General features: G+C 47.2%; 1 protein-coding gene across 1 annotated transcript; it reads right to left on the bottom strand.

Annotated features, from left to right (window-relative positions):
- Window positions 1-1,192: 1,192 nt before the first annotated feature.
- On the bottom strand, window positions 1,193-7,347 carry Pgam1 (phosphoglycerate mutase 1). The gene is made up of 4 exons (XM_021650516.2): window positions 7,109-7,347; window positions 3,890-4,164; window positions 2,957-3,137; window positions 1,193-2,220 (listed from the first exon to the last, which is right to left on the bottom strand). The coding sequence occupies exons 1-4, from the start codon at window positions 7,245-7,247 to the stop codon at window positions 2,051-2,053; spliced, it is 765 nt and encodes a 254-aa protein (XP_021506191.2). The 5' UTR covers window positions 7,248-7,347; the 3' UTR covers window positions 1,193-2,050.
- Window positions 7,348-16,242: the final 8,895 nt, after the last annotated feature.

Here is a 16,242-nt window from a genome sequence, read left to right as displayed (position 1 = left end):
CAGGCAGTTCTCACTGTCGTGTGCTGGCATGAAAGATGCTACTGCATCCAGCCGTTTCTATGGCTTCCAGCGCTTAAACTCAAGTCATGCTTCTATGGCAAGTGTCTATGCACTGAGCCACCTCCAGTTCCCCCCCCCCAAAAAAAAAAAGAGCTAATTTTGGTCTTTCTTGCCTATGTGGCATATGGAAGTAAGCGTTCCTTTCCTTCTACCATGCGGGGCCCCAGGGATCAAACTTGGTCGTTACATTTGGCTTTAAGCACCCTTACCTGCAGAGCCATCTCACCAGCCCATTTTTGCTTTCTTCATGAGATTTCTTATTATGCCCAATGTGGCACACTTGCAATTCTAACATTCAGGAGACTTAGGCTGGAGAAACACAGGTTATAGCCAGTCAGGGCTACAACAGCAAAATCATCTCATTTTAGTGCATTAACAGCACCTGTCTTAGGACTTCTATTGCTAACAAAACACCATGACTAAAAGCAAGTTGGGTTGGAGGGGTAGTGGTTATTTGACTTACACCTTCACATCACTGTCACTGAAGGCTGTTAGGACAGGAACTCAGAGCAGAATCCTGGAGTTAGGAACTGATGCAGAGGACAGTAAAGGGTGCTATTTACTGGCTTACTCAGCCTGCTATCTTATAGAACCCAGGAACACTTGCCCAGGGCCCACCCCCACTGACCATAAATTACAAAAATGCCTTACAGCTGGATCTCTCTGAGGCATTTTTTTCAACTGAGGTTCCCTACTTTTAGATAACTCTAGCTTCTAAGTTGACAAACTAGCAAGGGCAGGGCCACATTCAACTGAGGGTCAAGCTCAGGCCATTACACATGCTTTGCTGCTGGACTTGACCCAACACATTCACAAAGCCCTAGGATTCAAGCCTAGCATTAGAACCTTATATCCAGTTTCTCACACTGGTGACACTTGCAAAATTATAATATATTGGGCTGGAGGGGAGGCTGTGAGGAAGGGAGAACAATGACAAGTCTTTAATTTCAGCACTCAGGAGGCAGAGGCAGACAGCCCTTGGAAATTGGAAGACAGCCTGGTCTTCTGCTATGCCATCTCTCCAGCACCTTTAATGTTCAGAACCCTCCATCTGTCCATCAAGAACTTAGTGTGCCCTTCACACTGAATGCTGAGGTTTCCTCAGACCACAGGTATGACATCAGACATAAAATATTGCACATCACTCCTTTATTATACTGATCTGGAAAGAGATTTAGTTCTCAACCCACATGGTAGGGTCAAGCAGCTGGAACATGATTCAGATAGTCAAAGATGAAAACTTGGACATGATCAAGGGGCCCTTCACCTCTACAAACAAGTCAACGGGATCCAAACACAGCAAGGGTACTCCTGCCCCTTGACAAAGTTACCCCATTTGACATGAGGAATGGCTGCTTATTTTTTAGTGACTGTTTCAACCACCACTAGAAACCTCAGAGGGGCTTCTGTGTGCTGATACATATATATATATGTACATATGTATGTACCTCTTTTTTTTTTTTGTAAAAGTAAATGTAACACATAGACTTGACAAAATTGATCCCAACCTTCTGGGGCTAGCAGTTCCTTTAGGGCCAGAGAGGAAGTAGTATCTTTTAAATCACCCTCCACTGGAATGACTGACTATAGCCCCCAGTCACCTAACTGCGGAAGAGTGCAGGACAGGTTCCAGGGACAAAACTAGGCCACAGCTTCTCGTGGGTCACACCACAGCATGGTCCCCCCAACCTCTTCCTTAGCAGACCCTTAGTAAACAAAGGACTATAATTACTACCTCTCAACTCTCCTGGCAAGAGCAGCCATCCCTGGATGTGGACCAAGAACCTGCACCCCCAGAGGTGTTATTCTGACTAGATCCTATGAAGGGAGTGGGTGCAGGGGATAAATACTAAAATTAGAATGGGAGCCACGGGTCCCCATCTGCAGCTAAGAGCCTAACGATGAGTCAGTGTGACGGGTTGGGGAAGGGTGCGGGAGGCAGGAACAGGCAGGGAGGGTGTTGTCGGGGTAGGAGTCTGCTTCCTCGCCCTCACTTCTTGACCTTGCCCTGAGCAGCCACAGCTTCCATGGCTTTGCGAACGGTCTCCTCATCTCCCAGGAACTGCATGGGCTTGATGGGCTTCAAGTTCTTGTCCAGTTCATAGACGATGGGAATGCCAGTTGGCAGGTTCAGCTCCATGATGGCCTCTTCTGAGAGACCTAGAAGAGCCACCCTGTTCAGCCACAAGATAAGAGTCCACCCCCCCCCCTTCAGGTTTACTTTTATCTCCCAATGGCAAAGCACTTAAGTAGGAACAAACAAGACCCCCTTTCTGATCTAGTGGATCCATTCCCCCAAGGAACAGGCCCCAATTAGGTCTCCTCAAGCCTTTTCTAAAGAGCCTAAGAAAGAAAGAAAAGATACACAAGATTCTCAAATGAGCCATGAACCAACTGCACTACAGGTTGTGCTCCCCCAGACATCCTATAGCCAGGCACCTGGGCCTCTAGATCCTCAGGGAGGGACAACTGAGGCTTACACTGAGTCACACTGTGACTCAGCTGGTGCTCCAAAAGTAGGCAGGTACAACTTCAGTGCATATCCAATCACACACCACCACAGTTCTGAACCAAGTATCGAGCTGCAGAGTGTCAGTGTCACTGCTTTATTACACACTTCCTGTTGCCATGGAATCAGTCTCACTACAGCCCTGGCTGACCTGGAACTCAATGATTCTCTTGCTTCAGCCTCCCTGGGGCGGGGTCAGAGGTGTAAGCCACCATATCCCACTGACAACCATATTTTGAGAAAGGAAGAAACGCGTTTTTCCTTAAGTCCATCTGCACTGTCAGATTTTTTTTTACCCCCAGAGGCCTCCTTGTTACAAAGTCAGTCTGATTAGTGGCAGGTCTGCTCTATCAATCATCCATGACTCCTGTAAGAAAATGCACATACCTTCCAGATGCTTGACAATGCCCCGAAGGCTGTTGCCATGGGCGGCAATCAAGACCCTTTTGCCTTCCTTGATCTGGGGCACAATTTCTTCATTCCAGAAGGGCAGTGCTCTGGCAATTGTGTCCTTCAGGCTCTCACAGGAGGGCAGCTGGTCCTCAGTAAGGTCCGCGTACCTGCGATCCTAATCAACAAAGGCTTATTTCAAGGTTGCCAGTTATTCCAAGTTTCATCTATAAAGAGCTTTCCTGTGTATCACTTCTGCCTCCCTAGCTCTTTAGGATTAAGGAGCTCATGAAGACCTCACCAGGGTCCCGAATGCAGCTGAGAACATAAAGATCAGTAGCCATCCTCTTGCATCCCCATTCCCCAACCCGAAACAGGGAACTTAGAAAGGGTAGGGGGCTAAATACAAGGTCTCCCGATTCACTTTAGTTCGCAGTTGTTTTAGGGAGGCGGAGACCTTTTTTAAAAATATGGCCATAAGGACGTGAAAAGAAGACACCCCTCTCAGATATATAACATTGACTTCCAACTAAATCCTGCAACAAGTGAAGGTCAGCACTTAGCAAAGGGGGGTATTTTAATTATTTTATCACAAATTATAAGGTTACTGACAAGTGGGTAGACACGTAAGAGGCCTGGGGGCTGGGGAGATGGCTCGGCAGTTAAGAGCACTTATTAGTCTTCTAGAGGACCCTGGGTTTGGTTCTCAGTACTCATACGGAAGCTAGCTGACAACCACAAATTTTTCTCAAGCTCCAGAGGAGCTGATGTCTTCTTCTGACCTCCATAGGCACCACGCACACGTGTGGTGCACATGAATAAATGAATACATGCAGTCCAAACACCCATATCCATCAACTTGGAAAGTAAAAATAACCTAGAGTGAGGCCAATGATACTGCCCAGTAACCACAGCTGGATATTGCCGTACCTTACTGATGTTGCTGTAGAAGGGGTGATCAGGCTCCATCGGAGGTGGCGGGACATCGTAAGATCGCCGCCAGATCTTTACCTGCGCCTCACCATGCTTAGCAGCAGTTTCTGCTTTATTGAGACCAGTCAGACCCCCGTAGTGTCTCTCATTGAGGCGCCAGGTCCTGACCACTGGCAGCCACATCTGGTCAATGGCATCCAGGACGGTCCAGAGGGTCCGTATGGCTCTCTTCTGCACAGAGGTGAAGCAGATGTCAAACTCATAGCCAGCATCTAAAAATTAAGAAGTGTCAAATGAGCCAGGGATCGTGGAACACGCCTTTAATCTCAGTACCAGGGAGGCAGAACAGGCAGAGCTTTGTGAGTTCAAGACCAACCTGGCCTTTGTATCAAGGTCCAGGACAGCCCAGGCTTCAAAGAAAAAAATGCTAAGTGAGAAGCTAACAAGGGAGAGGGAGAGGAAGAGAGAGAGAGAGAGGGAAAGAGAGAAAGTATTTGGCAAAGTATTACCTTTGCATCCTGAGGGAAAAATTTGTTGATTTACATTACAGAGAACAGTTCACCAACTAATCTGAGCCTCTACAGCTTAGTTTAAACCCCTAGAATGTTACACCAGAACACATTTTGATTGGTCAATACCCAGAACCCACATGGCGAAAGGGAGGGCTGACCCACAAGTTGTCCTGACCTCCACATAAGCATCCTGTGGCATGCACATACATGGATTAAAAAAAAAAAAATTAAGGAAAAGGGATCAAAAACCTTGAAACTCTTCATAAGTCATAGATAGCCTTTCCAGAGGGCTCATCACTGGTCCCACACCAAACTGATTTAGTCTTCACTAGAATCCTATGAAGTTACAATCCTCAACCCGCTTTTACCAGGTTAGGAAAATAAAGTGAGGAGCTGGGCATGATGGCACACACTTTTAATCCCAGCTCAGTAGACGAAGCCAGGGGATCTTGAGTTCAAAGCTAACTTGGCTTGTGCTTAAATTTTTGAATTAAGGAACTGTCCCTTTTTTTATGCCAAGACACACTCCTAGTTTCTCTAGTGCACAAGGCCCTCTTCAAAATTAACCACAAACTTTCTTGAGCATTGCTTCATGTTGAGACTAGCAACAATAATAAAATGTGAAGTAAATTTTCCTGCTAGGTCATTCAACGGACAATGAGGCCACTGAGACCAACTATTTACTGGGGAGGAGGGAAGAGTAATACCAGGAAAACCAACACCACCCACAAGAGAAGACAGATCTCACCCTCAAGCCTCTGGACTAGTCCATAAAACCTTTTACCATCACATCCTTAACCAGAAGATGAGGAAGGCTACCCAACAAAAGGCTGAGTCACTGAGAATAGCCACAGAACAAGCCTCAGCTCCCATGATGCTACAGGCTGTTGCACGGCAATCATTTCCTCTTGCAAAGGCCTCTCTCACTCTGGACCCACAAATAGTCCCCAGGGCCAAAATGGTCATCCCCCACCTTAGGACTCTTGACAAGAATGCTATAGGATCAGAAGCACAAAGACACTTCCACTGAATCCAAAGTATAGCCAGGGGTACAATGGGCATGACACGTGGACTCCCATTCTCCCCCAGGGATCCCTTCCTTCCTCAACCTAAGGCTGCAAGGAGAAAGTCTCCATAGCTTCCTCCTGGAATCAGACTAGAGACTGTATAAACCACACTGAGGAGCACTGGTGAAACTGAAGTTTCATTGATTTTACTGTATTATCCACAATAGTCTTCTTCATTCAGTTTTTGCTTTTAATCTTTCATTCCTTACTTATCTGCGATGCCTTTGGGAGATACTAAAATTTGACATCAGCTTCCTTGGACTAGCTGTGTAGTCAAAGTTGGTCCGTGCTCCAGACCCCCCCCCCACCTTCGGAGCTCAGATTACGCCTATGCAGCACCACGTGTGGTCTGCTATGTGATTTTCTAGAACTTAGTCCTACTATCTTTAAGTCAGAACTGTGTCTTATTATCTTCCAGTGATTACAAGTTCAACATACAATCATCTTGCCCAGAGACCAGAGGAGGTCGGGAGCTAGGCATCAGCAAACTACCACAGGCTTATATAGTACCTCAGGCCACAGAGCTAAAGAAAATGGCTTCCTTTACCAGCACTTTCCTCTCTCTAGCCTCCCTTCACAGGCCTCTGAGCGTTCTCATTTCCTGCGATCAGGATTTCATGTCCAAGCCTTCCTTCATTTGAAAAGGATGTACAAGCCCAGGGAGGGCAACGGAGACTCACAAGACCACTTCAAGCGGGCATCAGCAACCCTTTTACACGGCTGCTGCTATGTCATAGAAAACTGCAAGGCAGGAGATACCCTAATCTTCAAGCACCTCTTCACTCCAGGGATTCTCCTGGTGGCCGGATTTGCTTCCTTATTAGCATTCCAAAATCACAGCCTTTCGGGGCGCCATGCCTGGGTAGGCAAAGGCAAACCTTATCTCCTGGATTCTTCCACCCTTTGCCCAGCTTCTGTCCTTGGCCTCCGGCCCGCCAGTTCCTCACACTTACTTGTTACTCCACCCAGAAATGGGGCAAGGACACTGGATTAGAACTAAGTAGGTATGACCTTGGACGAGTCTTTCCTGTCACTTTTCTAAACTATAACAAGGGGACAGGGAGATAAAAAGGAGGGAAATAAAATCTGCCTGTTTTATAGGGCTATAGAGAGCATCAACTGAAATAGTCCACTCACATCTCTGGATTTGTTTTGGACACAGTATCTGCGGTATGCTGCTGATCTACAAAGCTCTGAGAAGCACGTGGGGTTTCCAGGTGTCTCGAAGGCCAAACAGACACCCCCACCTAACTCTCCCCACTGCCCAGGACGAGCCCGTGGCTTGCCTCTTCGCCATGATCCGCAGAAGCCTATTGGGTTAACTTGGGTACAGCCACTGATGTCACAGGGCATCCTCCGCCAGTCGCCCCAGGTCCTCGTGGTACCCTAGAGGGTCGCCACAGGTGGGGGCTGCTCAGCGGGGTAGATTTTCGCCTAGCATCATCTGCGCCCTCTTTTTGGCACACTCCAACGGAGGTGACCTTGACAAGCGGGCTCCCCACGCCGCGCTGCAAACTCAACCGAAGAGGCCGTCCGAGAGGCCGCCGAGATGCCCGCCTCTGGAGAGGGCGCGGGGGCTCCGGCGGCCTACTGGACGGTGCGGGCCCCGCACGCCACCGCGCTCGACCCGCTCGTACCTCGCAACGCCTGCCCGCCGCGCTTCGCCTCCTCGTGGCCTGCCGGGCTCAGGTCGGCGTCGTACCAGCCGCTGAAGCGGTTCTCCAGGTTCCACGCGCTCTCGCCATGCCGGATCAGCACCAGCTTGTAAGCAGCCATGGCGACAGGCGGAGGATGCAGCAGCAACTGAGGATGGCTGAGATTCCGCTCGCCGCCCGACTCCCCCCGCCCCTCGGCCGCGCCTGCGCACTCGCGCTTCCCCGCCCCGCTCCCGCGAACTTCCTCCCCGAAATCTTTCCACTCGCTCTACAGACCTCCGCCCGCCGGGTGTGCGCGTGCGCCCTAAGCAAGTTTTGCCGCCCGCGAAGGGAGGGCGTGTAGGGCTCCGGGGCGGCAGTGCGCACGCGTCGTAAGTAGCGGGACCCGCGTGCGCCGCGCCAGTCACGGAGCGCACGTAAGCAGGGAGGGTGGAGGAGCCCGACGGCCAGCCTGGGGCCCAGGGCGCCGGCCCCTCGGTACGTCCTTCTTAGCCATGCTCTTTTATCCTTTGAACAGCTCTTTGGCCTTGGCAGGCCACAGTCCCATCCCTGGCACCTCAAATGTACATTCTTTCCCTTTTAATTTGTACTTATGTGGACAGGTCACAAAACCTCTCTCAGCCTCACTTGTAAAAGTGGTACCCGTCTGCCAGAAAGCGCTCTATAAACATAAACATGGGTTGTTGCTCTAACACTGTTCTTTTTGTTTACTTTTTTCGAGCCAGGGTTCCTTTGTGTAGCCCTGGCTTCCCTGGAACAAGCTCTCTAGATCAGGCTGACCTCCAATTCAGAGATTTCCTGCCTCTGCCTCCAGAGTGCTGGGATTAAAGGCGTGCGCCATCACCCCAATCAGAACACTTCTTTATATTCGTTTTTTCGGGTAAAGAACCTTATTGCTGATTCTGCATCTTTGACACTGTTGAAGCTCACGTCTCAGTCTACGGGTACAAGCTTTAAGCTTGTCCTAAGAGAAGAAGCAAACTTTAGGCCCTTTATAACATTTCAGAAGGAGATGAATCCTAGTCTCTATCCCTCCTCACCCCAATTAGTAATATCCACTTGTCAGGACCAATTTCTTCTGCCCAGGCTGTAGTCTCTTAGTTTATGTCCATTTAACCTCTTCATGAGCATTAAACATTAGCCATGTAGTGGCCTATTACTAAGGATGGGCTGGTCTCCTGAATTCTTGTTCTTTTAGCGGAGAGCAAAACCCCCATTTAAACATCTGACAACTGAGCCATGTTCTGCATTTTACAGAGAGCCAAGAAAAGTTTTAACATGAAGGGGTCAGGTACCTCCTACAAGCTAATCAGCCTTGTTAGTGCTTTATAAATATTCATTGGCTTCCTGCTTCCCTTCTGTTTTTGTTGTTTGTTGTTTGTTTTTTGGGTTTGGTTTTTGGAGACAGGAGCCAGGGCTGTCCTGGAACTCATTCGATAGACCAGGCTGGCCTCTAACTCAGAGATCAGCCTGCCTCTGCCTCCCAAGCACTGGAATTAAAAACTTGTGCCACCATGCCCAACTTTCCTGTTTTCATAATAACCTGTGAAGCAGGTACTCTTAGAGTACAGATGAAAAAACAGAATAGACAGTTCCCCCAAGGTTACAGAAACCAGGAGTTCAGTCTAGACCAGTTTTTTGTTTGGTCGATTGTGGGGTTTTTGCTTGTTCGTTTGTTTTTGAGACAGGATCTTGTTATGAGCCTCAAACCCATAGAGATCCTCCTGCCCCTGCCTTCCAAATGCTGGGATTAAAGATGTAAGCCACTCTCCCACTTTTATTGTAACCCTCAGTCAAACTGCAACATCGCTCAGCCTCATCTTTAAAAATGAACATAATAGACCTGGCTGCAGTGGTCCCAGCAGATTAGGCAAGAGGACTAGTTCAGGGGCAGCTTTGGCTACAAGACAGCCTATCTCTTCATAAAAAAAAAAAAAAAAAAAAAAAAAAGATGAAAAACCAAAACACAAACTGTTCAGAGGCCACCCCTGCACTCTAACTAGCATCCACCACCTCCCTCCTGCCGCTGGGAGAAGATGGAATTCCCTTTGGGGAGCACATCTATACATAGTTCATAGCTTCCAGTGCTGCACAGCTAAGACTACCCTTTAAGGGCAGTGCGGGCACAGCCTCCAACAGGGAGCCTACCAGCAAAAGCCTCTCAGGAAGTGTAAGGAAAAGGTGCCCTTGGAAGCCTGATTTCAAATGTCTCTGATTTGGTTGTCCGTGGGACTTAAAATGTGTGACTCCCCTTCTCCAGTTTCCCTCCCATCTAGGAACTAAGACAGTTAACACATGAAAGTGCTGCTGGCAGAAATCAGTGGATTACCTGGTGGTGCGTGCAGTGGACTCCGTGTTGACTCCAGCAGCAGTCCCAAGTGAGGTAACTGTTCACAGCATGTTAACATAAATATTGTTAACAGCGTGCCCAGGAGAAAGAGAACATTAATGAGGACATCAGGGAGCTTACCTCCCAGCAGGAAACCTAGTCAGGGATGCCTGTTTAGAGAGATGAAAGCTAAGCAAACAACTAGAATGTGCTTTGCTCTCTCTCTCTCTCTCTCTCTCTCTCTCTCTCTCTCTCTCTCTCGTGTGTGTCCTCTCTGACTCTCTCTTCTCTCTCTCCCTCTCTTTCTGTGTGTGTGTGTCCTCTCTCAGACTCTCTTCTCTCTCTCTCCTGTTTGTGTGTTTTGGGGATAGTATTTTCTTTTGATTTTTTTTTTTTTTTTTTTTTGAGTCATGGTCTTACTGTATAGCTTGTTCTGGATTTAAACTCCCAACCTCCTGCTTCAGCCTCCTGAGTGCTGATATTATAGGACTACATACACATGGGCTTCCACACACAGGCGGCTAGAATTCTCTGGACAGTAGGCCTAAGGCATCTGTCACCAATCCTGGGGAAGCACTAGCAAGCCTGCCTGCCCAGCCTCTGGGTGGAGCCTCTCTCCTCCTTAGAGTCTGGTGAACCCCAATACCTTCAGTTACAGCATTGCATCATGTGTATCTGAAATTATCAGAGGATTTTGGGTTTTTTGTTTTTGTTTGGGGAGGCTGCTTATTTTTGTTATCATTTTTGGGTTTTATGTTTGTTTTGTGTTGGAAAAGGGTCTCCCTATGTAGCCTTGGCTGTCCTGGAACTTGCTATGTATACTAGCCTGGCCTTGAATTCAGAGAGCTCCCTGTGTCTGCTTCCTGAGTGCCAGGACTAAAGGTATGGACCACCAAACTCAAATGTAGTGATTTGAATAAAAATGGCCCTCACAGTTAATATATTTGAATGTTTAGTCATCAGGGACCAGGACTATACTTTTTGAGAAAGATTAGAATTAGGAGGTGTGGCTTTGTTGGAAGAAGTATGTTGCTGATACTAAGCTTTGAGGTTTCAAAAACCTCAAAGAGAGAGCCATTCCAGGCCAGCTCTCTCTCTCTCTCTCTCTCTCTCCTGCCTGTTGATTAGGATATTAAGCTCTCCTCTGCTGCTCAAGTCCACGTCTGTCTGCTCCCTGCCTTGATGGTAAAAGACCAACTCTCTGAAACTATAAACAAACCCCCAGTTAAATAACTTTTTAAAATTATTTATTATTTATAAATAATAAATAATTATTATTTATTCTGCCTGCCCATCAGAAGAGGGCACCAGATCTCACTATGAGCCACCATGTGGTTGCTGAGAATTGAACTCAGGACCTTAGGGAGAATAGCCAGTGTTCTTAACCTCTGAACAATATCTCCAACCCCATTAAATGCTTTCTTTACATCTTGTTTTCATCAGTAAGAAGCCAGAGGTAACCTATGAAGAGATACCTGTGGTTGAGTCTTGCTGTTTCAGGGGCCCAGAGAGATCTGCAGAAGGAGGGGACTGGAGGCCTTTTTTTTTTTTTTTTTTTTTTTTTTTTTGTCCCTATGACAATGGCCTTTAAAGGCTGTGCAGCCAGAATGCAGAATTCTTAGGCAAAGACAGCCATTCAGTGTGCATCACAGCATCTCACACCTTGGAAGCTTAAATCCCATCACATCAGGGAGGCCTCCTTTGTTTCTGTTTTTAAAGATTTATTTACTTTTATTTTTCATGCATGTGAATGTTTTGCCTGTATGTATGTGTACTGTAAGCATGTCTGGGACCCTCAGAGTCCAAAAAAGGACATTTGCTACCCTGGAATTGGGGTTATAAAAGGTTAGAGAGTACCATGTTGGTGCTGGGAACTGAACTGGAGTCTTCTGCAGGAGCACCAAGTGCTCTTAATCACTAGGCCCCAAATCAGGAAGATTTTTTAAGCTCTAGAGAAAAGAATAAATCCATGTATCTTCTCCTCAGTGCTTTTTTTTTTTTTTTTGTAAATCTTATCTCTAATGAACACAAGACATACACACACACATACACACACACACACACACACACAATATGTCATGGCTGACTCTTCTGCTCTCCGAAGTCTAAGCTGGAAGCAGAGAAATATTTACATGTAGATGGCTGCTGGCTACAGCTTGGACATGGTGATATGATCTTAACCCTCCTGCCCATTTCTGCAAGTGTCCAAGGGATCTATCACACAGCTTCTGTTAGCACATGGCCTCGTGTTCCACCCTGAAGGCAACTAAGAGTCAAAAAGGGTCCTAGTATTCTTTGGATAGAAAGTGTCCTCCCCCGAAAGAGCCTGTACTGAAGGATCCCTGTACATCAGCATTTGAAGGAGGACTTTGAAGAGGTCATCAGATATAGAAGGTCCTGCCTCTCTCAATGCACTAATCCAGAGATGGATTTAAAATTTGAATAGAAAAGAAACAAGTTAAAGGATCAAAGAAAAAGAAAAGAGCTAAAAGGAAAGGGGGAAAGATAGGCGGTTGGTAAGAAGAGCCATGGAAAGTAGAACTTAGTTGAAATAAGCGACTCACTTTGAGGACTGTGCCCTGGAAAGAAGTACCCAGCACCAAGGCACTTTCTTCACGGTTCTTCGGCTTCCTGGCCGTGAGGTAAGCTCTAGCTGCCATGGTGTACTGTCAGCTGTGGGCTGGCACTGATCCGAACCACCGCCACTTCAGTCATTCTCCGGCAGTTCTGACTTCACATGCCCCCTTCGCCGGGATGCCCCTGCAGGGTCCATGCTTGTGCTCTCCGTCCTCACCCGAGATCTAAGAACGCTGCCTAAGCTACAAAGTCCCGCTGGACTCCAGCCAGACTTGAAATTCTGGACCCTATGAACCCAAAACTCCTCTTCTAAAGCAGTGTTTGATTCTGTAGGCTCAAGGGAACTTCCTGGGAGTCTAACCACTTTCAAGCAATGAGCTTGTGGCTGGAAAAACTCAGAAAGAGAGAGAGAGCAGCCACAGGCCTGCTGTGTTCCACTTCCACTGTCCCTGCAGTACAATGGAACCTCCTTCAGCCCGTCTTCTCCATGCATTTTTTCCTACACAGTATGGACTTATCAAGTACTGAACATTCAGTGAGGGCCTGATTTAGAAGAAGGGAGGTGAAGCACGTTATCTGAGGCGTGAAAGAAGGAGTGGTTGTCATTCAGCCCCCAGGACTCCCTGTGAAGACACCACATGGCTTTGCCTGTAGAACCATCTCTCACACTCAGCGCCAAATGTTCAGCTTCGTGCTGGCTGGGAGAAAACGTCTGCCTCAGAGTGGGAGGAAGGGAAAGAGCCAGGCTGGTTCTCATGGCCTCTGAGCTTCCAGGTGAAGGAGCTGTGCTTCCCTACAAAACAAAGCTCCTGTCCAGCCCTCAAAATGTGTCCTCACCAAGGATGACCAAAGCTGAGCTGGCGCAACGGCAGGCTAATACCCAGTTCCAACTCAGCCAAGACGACATAGATTTTGTCTTAAAAAAAAAAAAAAAAAAAAAACTAAATAAATAATAAATAAATAATGCAAGAAAAAATTCCTGGCTTTAACCTGCAATGCCTGCCCAGCTTTGGGACAAGCCCTCATAGTCATTTGGATTTATTTTATCAGTGCCAGACTCTCTGCTCCTGAGCCATGTGTGAGCCCACATGATAACAGTATGCAAAGCATGGCAGGGCGCAAACTTCTCTGAACCATCTACTTCCCTTCACATAAAACGGCTTTCCCAGCCTATATTGATTAAAATTGGAGTACAAAACAAGCTGAGCCCAGCATGGCTGTTCACACATGTAAAGCCAGCACTGATGAGGCGAAGGCAGAAGGATCACTGCAATCTCAAGGCCAGCCTAACCTGTATAGTGACATTCTGTCTCAAAACCCAAAAAGCGCCTGCAAGATGACTCAGTGGGAAAAAGCACTTCCTACTAAACTTGATCACCTTGAATTCACTTGGGGGATCAGTGCAGTGAAAGGAGACAGATGACTTCCACGAGTTTTGTACACTACGACTGTTGCAGGATATTTGATCCCATTGTGAACCCCCAAGATTGTGAGCTGTAAAAACCTGTTTCTTGGGCTGGAGAGATGGCTCAGAGGTTAAGAGCACTTACTGTCCTTGCAGAGGACCTGAGTTCAATTCCCAGCAACTACATGGTGGCCCAAAACCATCTATAATGAGATCTGGCACATGCAGAGAGAACATTGTATACATGATAAGTAAATCTAAAAAATAAAATTAAATATTCTTAAAAAAAAAAAAGCCTGTTTCTTTTGGCGAGGTTCAGCCCTAATGCACACCTTTAATCCAAAAACTTTCTGTTTATTGTAAACAGGTGATTATGGTGTGGGTCGACCCTACCACGCACTTTTAATCCAAGAGCTTTCTGTACACAGGATTTAATAAAGTTAACCCGTGGTCAAGAGGCAGAACAAGAAACCAGCTGACAGAGATTAAGTGGCAAGGAGGGAGTCAGGTGCAGTGGTGCAGGCCTATAATCCTAGCACTGGGGAGGCAGGGCAAGCAAGCAGATTGCTATGAGTTCAAAGCCAGCCTGGTCTACAAAGTGAGTCCAGGACAGCCAAGGTTATACAAAAGAAACATTGTCTCAAAAAAAAAAAAAAAAAAAGACAAGGAGGGGCATTGCGTTGAAGGGTATTTAAGACAACAAGGAGAAGATAGAGCTCTTTGGCTGTTAGCTTTAAGCCTTTTCCTCCTGAGCTAAGTAGAAAGGCTTTTTCCTTCTGGGACATGAGCTGAGTGGGAAGATCAGCTGGGTGCTTTCTCTGCCTGTCTGAGCTAGCAAGTTTTCAGCCCAGCATCTGGCTCCTGAGTCTTTGTTGGTAAGATTGAATGTTTTGGGATTTTCATTTTATAACACACAAACAAAAACACACTAACAACAGCAGCAGAGGAGCTGGCTCAGTAGTTAGAGAGCATGAGGAGCACAGTTTGAACCCCCAGAGCCCCTTAAGTACATGCATGGCAGCCTGCCTGTAATTCGAACACTCAGAAGGCAGAGGTGCATTCTGGAGCAAGCTGGCTAGCCAGAAATGACATGCCCATATCAGCAAGCACTGGGTTTAGAAAGAGACTCCGACTCGATGAATACATGTGGAGAGCAATTCACAGTTCTGGCATCACAGCAACCTCAGGCCTCCACATGCATGCTCATGCCCACCAAAATATGTTTGGTATATATTTGTGGCATGCAGTGAATGGTTCGGAGCTAGCAGAGTGCTTGTCCAGAATCTCGGAGAAAAAGTTGCAGAGAAGACTTGGAGAAAATATATTCAGAAAATTGCCCATGACTGTAAATGTTCCTCTGAAAAGAGGATGAGATGGGAGTTGTACTCAAGCATTATGAATATATCGCTTAGTCTGAGCTCAGAGCATTTCTATCTAAATATCACTAGGCCTAGACCTGGAAGCTTCTAGCCTCTTGTACAATCTAATCTTTTGCAAGCCTGAATCTTAAAGGTTTCAGCTTCCAGCTTCCATTGGCTAACCTAGGCCTAGAATGTTTTCAGCCTCCAGGACTTACTGTTGAATAAGCTCACCCTTTCTAGTTCTTTCTGAACTCTGGCTGTCCAGTTCAACTCAGCCTTTCTGGCTCAAAACTCTTCAAGTTGACTGATTAAAAGTGGCTTCTCTGGAATCGGGTTTGTAGAACAGGTTGGCCTCAAACTCACTGAGATCCACCTGCCTCTGCCTCCCAGAGTGCTGGGATTACAGGTGTGTGCCATTGTACCCACCTGGAATGTTATTTTCATAAATGAAATGCTGACATATGTATTATACTATGATCAAACCTTGAAAGCATAGTAAGTGAAAGAAGTCAGTCTCAAAAGACAACACAGTAACGAGGACTAGGAGTTGGGCTGATGTCTGGAAGGCAGGCAGACAGAGGACCACAGATAGGTAGTAAAGATGGCACACTTCCAACTTCTTCCACACAGTGCTGACCAGAGATGAAGTCCTGGGAGCTGGAAACAAAGGCCTGGCTGGCTTTGTCTCCCTCCAGCCAGTAGGGCTCCCAGCAAGTGCAAGACCCTGAGCAGGATGCAGTTACCCAAGCTGTGAGAGATCCACCTGCTGGCTTCACGGGTTTTAAACTGCTTACTCCAAGACAGCTCATGTCTGGGAAGTTGAACAAAGGCAGTTTGCTTCTGTGGCTTCTCTACAGCAACATCCCCCTGACCGTTGACTAACCGGTGACTTAACTCTTCCCCAATCTGACCATGGACTAGCCTTATACTTCCTCATCCTCTGCTCCACAATGCCACCAGACTTGAGAGGTATGGCTCTACCTTCCTTGAGCTACTTTTATTTCAGTACTGCCCGGCCTTCTGCAGAGACTGTGTTGAAAAGGATGCTGAGTACCTCCCATGCATTGCCTCACTGTAGTCAAGTAGCAGCAAACGGGCTTTCAGACGTGGATACTTTGACCTGTCCCACGTCATACAACATGGTTGTGTCTTCAAACCCAGACTTCCTGGTACTCAATGGCATTGGTGCCCCACCCAGGTTGTACCAGTGAGCCACTTGGGGGCAATAAAGGCTTTCTCCATCCCTAATGCTAGAGCCCTAAGTTACACGCCACAGACTTCCTTTTTGTTTGGGACAAGAGGCTAACCCTCAATTTCCCTTTCCTACTGCCTGGTGTTCTAACAGATTACAAAACCACTGACCTACCCGGGTCCCTGCCTCTGCTGGCTCTCTGGGTGTGGTAGCTCGGTTGTCTCCATTGGTGCCTCTCAGATGGTTTTTTTT

This window comes from Meriones unguiculatus, chromosome 1 (assembly GCF_030254825.1).
Source record: "Meriones unguiculatus strain TT.TT164.6M chromosome 1, Bangor_MerUng_6.1, whole genome shotgun sequence".
In the NCBI taxonomy this organism is placed as follows: domain Eukaryota; kingdom Metazoa; phylum Chordata; class Mammalia; order Rodentia; family Muridae; genus Meriones; species Meriones unguiculatus.
Note: the sequence above shows the minus strand (reverse complement) of the source record. Positions and strands in the feature narration are given on the sequence as shown.